At 40.3% G+C, this 11,073-nt stretch overlaps 1 protein-coding gene across 1 annotated transcript in view; it reads right to left on the bottom strand.

The window, feature by feature from the left end:
• Positions 1-332: 332 nt before the first annotated feature.
• The window catches only part of TRPA1 (transient receptor potential cation channel subfamily A member 1), a 50,484-nt gene continuing 39,743 nt past the window's right edge, over positions 333-11,073 (bottom strand). The window contains exons 22-27 of the mRNA XM_045810196.2: positions 10,195-10,324; positions 9,604-9,786; positions 7,005-7,073; positions 3,378-3,488; positions 1,707-1,804; positions 333-1,067 (exon numbers count right to left, since the gene is read on the bottom strand). Coding sequence (XP_045666152.2) covers positions 857-1,067; positions 1,707-1,804; positions 3,378-3,488; positions 7,005-7,073; positions 9,604-9,786; positions 10,195-10,324 — 802 coding nt within the window. The 3' untranslated portion in view covers positions 333-856. The remainder of the gene's footprint in view (positions 1,068-1,706; positions 1,805-3,377; positions 3,489-7,004; positions 7,074-9,603; positions 9,787-10,194; positions 10,325-11,073) is intronic.

The raw sequence follows: 11,073 nt of genomic DNA, 5'->3' as shown, positions 1-11,073 counted from the left end.
TATTGAACCACCCTTGCATCCTGGCAATAAATCCCACTTGATTGTGGTGTATGATTTTTTTAAATGTATTGTTGGATTCAGTTTGCTAATATTTCACGGAGGATCTATGTCCATTTAGAAGTATTGGCCTGCAGTTCTCTTTTTTTTGTAGTGTCTTTCTCCGGTTCCATATGTGATGGAGGCATTTTTACAAATCTCAAAAAACTAAATGTAGTAAAAAGCTCACACAATAATCAGTGGGGTGAATATATAGGTTGTACATTTATTATGGTTATTAGCAAACCAAAAATATAGAGACAACATAATATATCTATAGTAAAATTCATGCATATTATAAGGTCTGTTAATTTGGGTCTCAACTCAAAGTGACATCAGGTGTGTTAGCAGCAAGAAGGGTGCGGCAATTTATTATAGTTGGAACAGAGTACACGTGTTCCACCCACAGGTTCTTCCAACACGAAAAAAAGCATACCAAATGGTATAACCTAATATAATACTTTATTGTCTAATACATTACATATTGTATAATTATCAAGCAGGATCCAGTATTGACATTTGTGTTCTAGGTTAACAGTTACATTTACTAGTACTTATCATGTGTTCTAACAAATTAGTTTTCTACCCATTCAAATGAGAAGTGAAGTGCAAATTGAACTTACTAGCAAGGATATTCTCTATACATACTAATTGGCATAAAATATGAATAGAAAGGAATAATTTACAAAGACTACAGGAACCATCCTTTCACATGTAGTGAAATCAGAATCATATTTCTGTTTTCCTCACTTTCGCCAAACTGGAAATTGGACCCAATAGGGTCATGCAAACTGCTCCCCCCAGGAAGCCCCACTGCAGGCTAACGGGAAGGGCTGTGTGTCTTTGTCTTTACTGCTTTCAACACAGAATTCCACTTGCTATTCCTTTGTTCTAACCATTCTTTTTTAAACCTGTCTTGAAAAGAACTATGGTTATCTTCATCCTCTGTCTCAGAGATGATTTCCATCTTCTGAATGATGAGTTTAATAAGCTCATGCTGTTTTTCCAGAAGAGAAGTGAGATCCTTCAGCCTAAAAGGATATACATGTCTTATGAATTTATCGTCAATTATCTTTTCAGTCCTCGTGTGCAGAAAAGCCTGGGTTACTAGAAGTATTCTCTATCAGATGGGCTGTGTCCAGGTCACAGCTTCATGGTAGTCATAACCCTTCTAAGCAATACACATTTTTAAGTTTAAGTGTTCTTCTTCAGGTTGTACTGTTAGTTCTTGGCCAGTTTATTTTTGTTCCCATTTTAAAGATTAAAATGCTATTGCACAGAAAGAGTGAGTGGCTTGCCCAAGGTCATAGAGTTAATAAGCAGTTGAACAGGGCTTTCAACTCAGGTACATTAACTCTAAAGCCCGCATGCTTAACCACTGTACACTATATAACTTCTCTAGGAATCCTCAAAATGTGTCGAAGCTTTGGTATATGATGCAGATGGCTCGTGGGAATGCCGTTTAAGATACTGACTGGCAAAACCGGTGAATTGCAGCAAATAAGTTGTTGCGTCTAAAAAATTTCTCATGATTCTCAATATACTATGACATCAGTCAGCTCAAGTATGACTTAATATAGGAGGTAAACGCAAATATACAATATAACTTTATACATCATTATTTAAAAGTTTTAAGTTGCTCAAATGCAGATATAAAGAAAAACACATACCGGTATTTCTGCTTCAATATTTCTATTTCTAGAGATGTGTCAACATTTGGAATTTCCTGTCTTGTTTCTTTGGTGCAAAACATAAACTGAAATATACGCTGTGGGATAAAAAATGAATAGTTACTCAGGTTGAACTCAGTTCAGGAACTATTTCTTGAACATGTGCTGCGATTCAGCTGCTGAACCAGGTACGCCAGCACCACAAATAGCCAAGACATAGCTACGGCCCTCAAGGAGCTCACAGCTGTTGAGAGAAACAGACATATAAAGAGCTATAAAACAAATCATGAATAAAGTACAAGATGCATAGATAATATAGAAGGAGGAAATTGGAGTGAAAGATTGTTTATGAAAAGGTTTAACTGGATCATCTTATATTTTCTCATGAAAAATGCTCATCATAAGTGGTGGTATTCCATACAGGATTAGTTCTCTAAAACTGCACCATTATCCAACACATCTGAATTTCCCATGAGGACATTTCTGAAATGCTATTTTAATATATATTTTTAAAATTTAGTGTCTTTCAAACCATTGGTAGACTGGAATGGGTCAAGAGCAGATATGAAATAACTAGGAATGAGGCACTTCTAAGAGTCCAGGCAAGAGAAGATGGCAGTCCACATAGGCCATCCAGGAAGCCTAACCAAGCAAACATGAGAGTGACTGGGTGTGAGGGGTCAGGAGAGGGGAAGGAGACATCAAGCATGACATCTTGCACAAGCAAATGAATGGCGTTGACATTAATTGAAATAGGAAACTTTGGAGAGAGAAGAGGCTTTTTTTCATTTTTTTCTCTGCAGGGGGAGTAAAACATGGGAGGAGTGAAAATTGTGAGTTTCTTTTGCATGAGTTTGTTTTGAATATGCAGAATTTGAGGTACCTTGAGACATACCAGTGAAGATGTCAGGTAGACAGCTGGACGTAGGAGCCTGGAACTCAGAGCTTTAGGCTAGAGAATCAATTGCTGAGCCTTCTGTATTTTAGGAGTAGTTGCAACCATGGATATGAATGAAATTAAACAGGGAAGTAGTGTAGTTAGAATAAAGCCTAGGCCGATACTCGATCGACTTTATCATTTCATGGCTACACAATGGAAAATTAATATGCAAAGAAGTCAGAAAGACTATTCATAGAGGAGGAAGCCCAGGCATGGCCAACATTAGCATCCAGTACTTCTCTCAGTACAGTCCCTTTTCCATTATAATGCAGTGGCTTGCTTAGTCTTCAACACTTAATATATTTTCTATAATGTTCACTCCCCATGCACGTGTGTGTGTATATATCTGAGCTTAAGTACATACGTGCTCTATATTTGCACACACATTTTTTTGCACATATATGTAAGTGACATGTGACTAAGAAAAACAGAAAAGCTACACTGTAAGAAAGATACAGGGCATGGCTGACCCACCAACCCACCCATCTACTCTCACAGGGGTGTGGTACACACTTAACACAAATGTTGTGAATGAACCAGTAGGACAAATGCCTCCTTCCCGTTGCCCAGCACTTTCTCACTGTGGGTTAATCATGCGCTTATTTTTTTTTTAAATCACAATTACTTGTTTCCACAGGTATGGCGACTCAGTCTATCAAAGGGTACCCTTAAGGATAACACAGTGAACAGATGTCAGACGTACCATGCTGATGTTTTTCACATGTACTTACTAGTAACCCTGTACATCTGGGCCTGTTGGGATACACCACGATGGATTTCTGATCTACTTTGCGTAGGAACCAGAGGGGCAGCTTCTTCTCTAAGCTGGTATGAAGCTCCACCTAACGTGCAGTTTGGATTGATTGAGAGGGATCATTAATAAGCATCTGGAATTTTACACCACACACAGCAGCCATTAGTACAGCAAACTGAAAACTGTCTCCTGTGTCCTGCTTTATGCACAAGCAGCCGGGCTGGCCAGGTTCCCTGTCTCTCAGCTCATCCATTGACAAGACAGGGGCAGCGATCCGCAGTTGGGGCAAACTGTTTAAAGAAGGAAGTCAGTGTAAGTGAGCAGATGTTCACTGTTCAGGGACCGTGACTGACACCGGGCATATAAGACTTGGCCCATACTCGGGGCACCGCACTACAAGCTGCACACAGCCGGGCGGTGCGGCAGGCATGGCGTGCACCTGTGACAGGGGAGGAAGCTGTGCTGAGAGGGAGGACCATGACAGGAACCAGTGAAAGGATGGCAACTGCCACATCGAAGGGTAGTACTTCGACTTTTCAGGCTGTGCTATTGGGTGCAAAATAGTTTATCCATGACCTATCTTGAGTCTAATTTCTATTTTCAGAGATACAATCTTTTGTCTCATTTAACAGATTAACCTTGAGTTGATATTTAGTTTACTTTTTGTTTGCCAAATTTATCTTTTTTATAGTCCTTTGTGTCTGTTTAGATGTATTTTTTGTAATTACCATGTAGGTGAGAGTTTGCTAAGACCATCAGCTTTTTTATAAATGGGCATTTCAGTGGTTCACATCCACAAATGGTGAGATGCTAAGAACTTTCCTGACCACCTGTTTAAACGCTCTGTATCTTGCTTCCCTATTTTTATAGCACTTACCACCACTTAACGTGCTATATATTCCAGTTTCAAGAACAGCTATGTTTTCTTCTCTTTTATTCACAACACTAATTAGGTATTTTATTTGAGTTTCTATAATAAATAAATTCCAAGGTTCCCTTTTCCCTTGGGTCTTAAAGACAATATTCCTTTCCTCTTGCAATAGACATTTTTTCAGAGGTCACATGTTATCCACTTACTTGATTGAAAAAGATTTATTCAAGTCTAGTGCCTGCCAACAGACAAAGCACGAGGTGTGTCTTAACTCTGTTCATTTTCTACATAGGACCTCCCAGATTTCCTTTCTCAAATATGGTCCTGGGGAGGATGGCAAGCAGAGCTTCAAGTCCAACCTTGGTGGGTCTAGAGGGACCCACTGAACATGGCTCCCGTGGGCTAAGGGCTCATCTTCACCTCCTCTATCTGGTGGGTTTCCCATGTGGAAGGTAAGGCTCCGTGGGTCTCCTTTTGTGATGTGCGGCCTGTCTGTACACGTGGAGTGTCTACAGCTGCCAGCCTAAACTGGAAGTGGGGATACTAATGTTGAAAACTAAAGCGCTCCAAGTTCCTCAAAATACTCACGACGCCTGTCTTTGAGTAACTGTTACATCTCCCAGCATGCACTGCCCCAAGAAGCTCTCTGTCCCCACTTAGGGCTGAGATGACTTTGTGAGAAGACTAAAGGTCCCTCCGCTCCAGTTCTGATGTGGCCTCAGACTGAGGTTGTAAGTCTGACAGAGAGAGTTGTACGTGGATGTAGAGATTTGCTTAAAAAACAGCTTAGGGGAAATAAAAGAATGGCTTCCTGGTTTTCTAGCCAGTGCCTTCATGATCCAAAACAAGAAACAGATAACACAGGAGCACTTGCTTTGCCTGTTTCCTTTACAGGCCTTTGTGCTGTTGTGTTTCAGCAAAGAGATCCAATCTAATATAGAACTGTGCTTTTCATATCCACTGTCCTGACAGTGTGGTTTAGTGGGCTTCCCCCAGATGTCTTATGTAGTGCTGTTGCTTCTTTTGTTTTTACTTACTTCCCTTGATCTTTTCAAGAGTTGCTATGAAGTACTGCTGACAAGCCTGCGAAGAGGTCAATACATCTCTTTTCCTCTCCTCACCCACCTCCTTCGAGTCCTGCACTCCATCTTTGTTGCAGTAGTAACTGGTCAGTTAGCTCTTCCTTCCTCTAATCTTTCTCCACTAAATCAAGATAGTAACAGATCATCTTACACACCACTTTCATTTTGTTCTCGTTCTTTGGAAGAGCTGATAATAAGGTCCACTGACTAACAAAATAACTTGAAGCACTTTCATCTTTACTGCCCTTTCTTTCAAAGCTAAGGTTTTCGGAGGTGCCTGCCTGGCTCAGTCAGTAGAGCAAGACTCTAGATCTCAGGGTTGTGAGTTTGAACCCCAGGTTGGGTGTAGAGATTACTCAAAAATAAAATCTTTAAAAAAAAAAAAAAAGCTAAGGTTTTCTTTTGCTATTTTTAAATGAAGCCCTCTATCTCTTGAGCAGCCTTAGTACCGTCTAAGGAGCCATCCTTCCAGGCCAGACGGCCCTTCACCCCTCCTTAGCCTAACTTCTTGTTGTCGTCAGCCCTTTGCTCCTGCCGGGTCCCGCCCTTCTGGACGGGCCTTGCTCTTCTAAATCCTATCTTTCTATGTCTGACTCCCATGCCAGCTCTTCCATGTAGCATTTCCTTAGCTGTGCTTGCATTCATTTTCTGTACCTAACATTTTAACCATTTAATTTATATATTCTTGCTCCTTAAATGTGCCAAGCCCTCTGTATAATGTACAGCGTAGTCACAGAAAAGAGAGTTTAAGGATGGTTCTAAGTTGATTTTGATGTTTTATACTCTGAATGTTGATGTGCTCTCTCATTAGACTGATTTTACTTATTAAAGTCAGTAAGTAACTGGGTGACTCATGCTAAGTTGTACTGTGTGCCACACACATGTGTATTGGAGCATTTTTCAGAAATAAACATATGCTAATAGATAGCTGAGTAACAGAGAAGAAAACAGCATGACAAAAGTGAAGAGGGTCAAGTATAAATCTTACCATGAATTTGTCTTTTTTCTTGAACTGGCCTAAGTTTCTGAATGTGTATGTTCAACTGGTCATCAGATATTTTTGAAGCATCAAATATTCCCATTCAAATTTGAAATTTAAAGACAATGCAAATAAGAGCATAGAAATAGTTTTGCATTGTGTAACAGGAGACCACCTCACAAGATTCAACAGCCAAGGACCTATCCAGAAGCCTCTGACTCCAGTGAAGTCTACATCAAATTATCTAGAAAAATGTAAGGAATATGACAAAGGAACAAAATCTCATGGATGCAGTGAACATTTCAATAGACCATGCGGTGTGGGAACCTTGCATTGCTGTGGCCAGAGTATCAGGAGCTCCTTGCACCAGCAGGGCTGTGATAAGACAGAATACCTCACACCTGTCATATTCTTATTTAGCAGCTAGCCACCTGGTTGGCCACATGTTGACATTGAAAGAGGCCCAGGTAATTTGTCAGTTTCTCTGCTGAAATTGTTCTAGGGAAGTTTTTTCATCATTTTGGATTCTTTGACTACAGCAGAAATGATTAGTGCTTCTCAGCACTAAGAAAATATCTGTTTTAAATAACTTCACAGAATGCAGCTATTCTCATACATGAATAATTAAGATGATGCTAATTTCAAGAAGTTTTAAATAAATACAATACTTACCTGCATAGCAATCCTCTTCAACAATGCATGCTTCTGGACCTCTGCAATGTCACCAACTGCCAAACCAATCTGAAAAACATCACAGCACAGAGTCATCACCAGTTTAATGGCTCACCTAAAAATGCACCAAGATCTCTTTGGCTGCAGTGAGAGAGTGAGCATGTAATTGCCTAGCAGTGGCCTCAACACACATGACTAACACATCTTGCAGCAAACTGCAAAGCCTGTATACCTTTGTGACAATGGTAGCCACATTGGTGGGTTCAGTAATTTTAAGTGTTATCATAAAAAATTAGAACACACAAATTAATCTGAAATTTATTTTAATTTAAAATAAAAATTTGTTATTTTTGGAGATGACAGGGGTGATATAATATCAAATGCCATTGGGGCAGCCACGCAACATGGTTGCAAACTCCAGGAGTTTAGCATCTAAGGTAAACAAGAGTGTATGGACAACATGGAAAAATTAATAGCAAACTGAGGTGATGCAGAAATGTATACCTTACATAGGTCTGGCAGGAAGAAGTACACCTCAAGGGTAGGTGTGGCTTCGGTAGCAAACAAAAACAAACAGTAATTCCATCTAGAAATCCACGGCTTCACAGAATTAGGTGAGGGGAACCCATCGGCTCAGTTCTACTCAATCCAGATGAAATCCACTTACTTACATTAGCTGATGCACATCTGTTAGACAGTCAGTACCTGCCTATGCTGATCCAGCCTCCTGGCTGCTGAGGCTCTCAAAAAGCTTAATGTCAAGTAAACCGCATGAAAGAAGGGCTCGGTCTGTCCAAGTGAGCACTGTATGCGCAGTGCTTAGAACCATACAGGGCATACAATAAGTACACAAAAGAGCTACTGAGTGAATGAGCAGTGAAAGAGTATATTCCAGGGTGTGCAGACTAGCACTGAGAACCATGTATAGTCAACAAGTAGGACTTGGCAGGATAATGTTTTTTATTTTTAATTTAGAAGCTTTTCGGTGGGCATTCTCTCTAGTTCATATCAGCCTCCATCAAAACCAGCTGTCTCATACCGACTGCTTCACACATTTAAGATACTTGCCTAGGATCTGAAGACATCTGATCTTGTGAGGCATAGAGTAGATAAATTACTAATAATTAATTGTAGCTAACATATATTTAATGCCAACAGTGGGGAGCTTGGTGAGGTCTGAGTAAGATCCAGATCATGAGGACCCTTGCGTGCCATGCTGATAGGTTTAGACTGAATTGAAGAGTCTTGGGGTGGGGGGTGGGGAGGATGAAAAAGTCACCGACAGGTTCAGCTTTTCCTTAGAATGTCACTGTGGTGACAATTTGCAGGAAGTATTAGAGAAGTGAGACCAGATAGCCTTTGGGCTACTGCAGCAATATGGATGAGGAACCATAAGGTGTGAGCCAACTGGAAGTAGGCATAAGAGGCAGCTATTTACTGGAAGAAGTGAGGGAAGGGCAGAGCTGAATCTAGTGTCTTCCAGTGATCTAAGTCAGATGACCAGGAAGGGGCTACTGAGAGGTAGCAGCAGAGTTTGAAGGAAAGCACACGTTGACAGTCTGGCTCTGTTGGGTTTGATCTTCTTCTGGGACATGCAGGTAGAGATGGCACCAATGTGTACTACTGCTAGGCCAAATCCTCTTCTAGATAATTATCTCCCAAAACAGAAGAGATTCTAAGGGAAGAATGTGGGCTTTGGGTCATTCGTTATTATTCTTCGTGCTATCCTTTACTTTTCTAGGTCATCAAAATAAAACTCTGGAGTTGCATCAAGTAAGTGAATCAAAACATTAAGTAGTCGATATTTTCTTTTCTTTCCAGAAACACTGTATAGAGCAATCCCTGGTGCACAGACTCGGTAAAAGTGAATTGAATGTGTGCATGTACGCATAAATGAATAAGGACAAAAAATGCTCTGTAACATCAGCTCAGGCATTCCATGGACCCGGGACGTCCGCTGCCTGCATTGGCTAAGATGCTCATGGCTGGAGCAGGTTCTCTGAAGGGCATGTTCATGTCTGCTGAGGATGGTCAGCCTGCAACTGGTTTACACATGGCACCTGAATGCCACAGATGCCCTCGTGCCTGGGAGGCTCTTCCCCACTTGAATCTCTAGTCAATGAGAAATTTAAAGGCAGAGGTGAGGTTTTAATCCTTCATTCCACCAAGATCTCTGCCCAGCCTCTGACTCCCCACCCCAACCCCAGAGCAGCACACACCATTCATCTTTCCTTAGTCTGCTTCGTATTTCCTCATAGCATTTATCATCCCCGTGACATTATATTACATATTTATTTATTTACTATTTAACTTCATGACGAGGTTATAATGTAAGGACTGGGTATTGGTCTATTCACCACTGTTTCCCAGCACCTGGATCAGTGTCTAGATTCCTCATAAATATCTGCCCAGTGAATGCATCTTGGCATCCCCTGGGCCTCATGCTGTGCCTGGCATGCTAAATGAATGTTGACTGAATGGATTTTATAATAGTTCCTTTTTCCTTTCATGATGGGAGATGAAGGAGGCTAAGAATAATTATCATTGCTAAATACCCCAAATGATCAACAAAAAGAAAATATAAGGATAAATTACTTACAAGTAAATTCATGAGCACAATTGGCACAAACATGGTAAAGGCAATAATCTGTATAAAGGACAGAACTGGATATGCCAATTCGTTTCTCAAAAATGGTTCTAGGAAGGCATCACGATAATTAATATCTCCTAGCATCATGCTGAAGGTCTGGATTATAGAAAGCAGTGGAGAGCTGAAAGCATCCTGAGAAAAGATGGTAAGGTAAAAGTGAAATGCAAAATGCATATAATGAAAAAATATTTCTTGAAGAGTAAAATGATAAAAATCATATTTAGAATACTTTTTTAAGTCACAGGACTATAGCTACTGAAAGTGGTAAGAACTACTAATAAACTAACGATAAAGTCATCAAAAAGATCTTTTCTGTATCTAAAACAAGTCATCATGCATTATATATAAACATTTTGACAATGGAAAAAAGTCATTGAGTTAAACTATATTTTTTCCTGCAATAAAGATCATTTGAAGGCAACTTTATCAGATTAAAAAAAGTGCCATGTTACTACTAATTTTCTAGGCCATTCAGATTTAAGCATAAACATGTATTCCCAATATTCACATCAACAAAATCAACTGATGGAGCTGCCTCACCTGCAAACTCAGGAGGACGTAAAAGCTGAGGCCGAAAGCCAGGAGAAGGAAGACAAACACGACCGTAGACCTCAACAAAGTTCTCATAATTACCTCCAACATAACGATGAAAATTCCACAATTTTCAAATCTAGGGAAATTAAATTAAAATATATATTTACTTTTCTGGTCAAATTATATTTCATTCAGTGTTAATGGTTATCGTGCATTAGGCAGTATGTTTCACAGATGAGTAACTGAGGCCACTTTCAAAAAGGAGACATGAGAAATCATGAATAGCTGTCTTATTTTCAAACTGTCAAACGGTTTTCTTTTCTTGTTAATGTTTGTCTTTGTTTTACTACTTGACCACTGGGTATCACTTCAAACAAAGTAGGAGAGGAAAGTCTTCCCAGGATCACAGACGGCGCTCCGAAAGCTTGATAAAGAGATCCTGGAGATGAGTCACGCGGTGCATTCACTGGAGACTCTGAATGAGCTCACGCACCTGAAGGGCACCCCCGTGATTTACACGGCCTCCTGAGGTTTCCTTTTTCGCTCCTAGGAGCCAAAATTGTGAAGTGTTTAGGAAGATAATGGATGTGTCATCTAGCCACCAGTTTGGACTTTTCCTTTGGCAAAGACAACTTGTTAAAGGGGGAATTGTGAGACTTTAAAGCTGAAATGGACTTTAGAGGCTCAGAAACTAAGTTCCCAAAAGATGTCCAGTAACTCAGGAAGGTCACTGATAATAGCAAAGCCAAGGGAGTCCAGTACCTGGACTTGCCTTGAAGCCTCTTGACTTCCAGACCACAGTTCTTCCTACCCTACCATGTCCTTTCCAAAGGGCGCGACTCAACCCCACAGCACTGTGCTTGTGAACAGTGATGCAAAGGATAT

The sequence above is a fragment of the Ursus americanus genome, chromosome 9 (genome assembly GCF_024610735.1).
Source record: "Ursus americanus isolate L20-20 chromosome 9, mUrsAme1.1.p, whole genome shotgun sequence".
Taxonomy (NCBI): domain Eukaryota; kingdom Metazoa; phylum Chordata; class Mammalia; order Carnivora; family Ursidae; genus Ursus; species Ursus americanus.
Note: the sequence above shows the minus strand (reverse complement) of the source record. Positions and strands in the feature narration are given on the sequence as shown.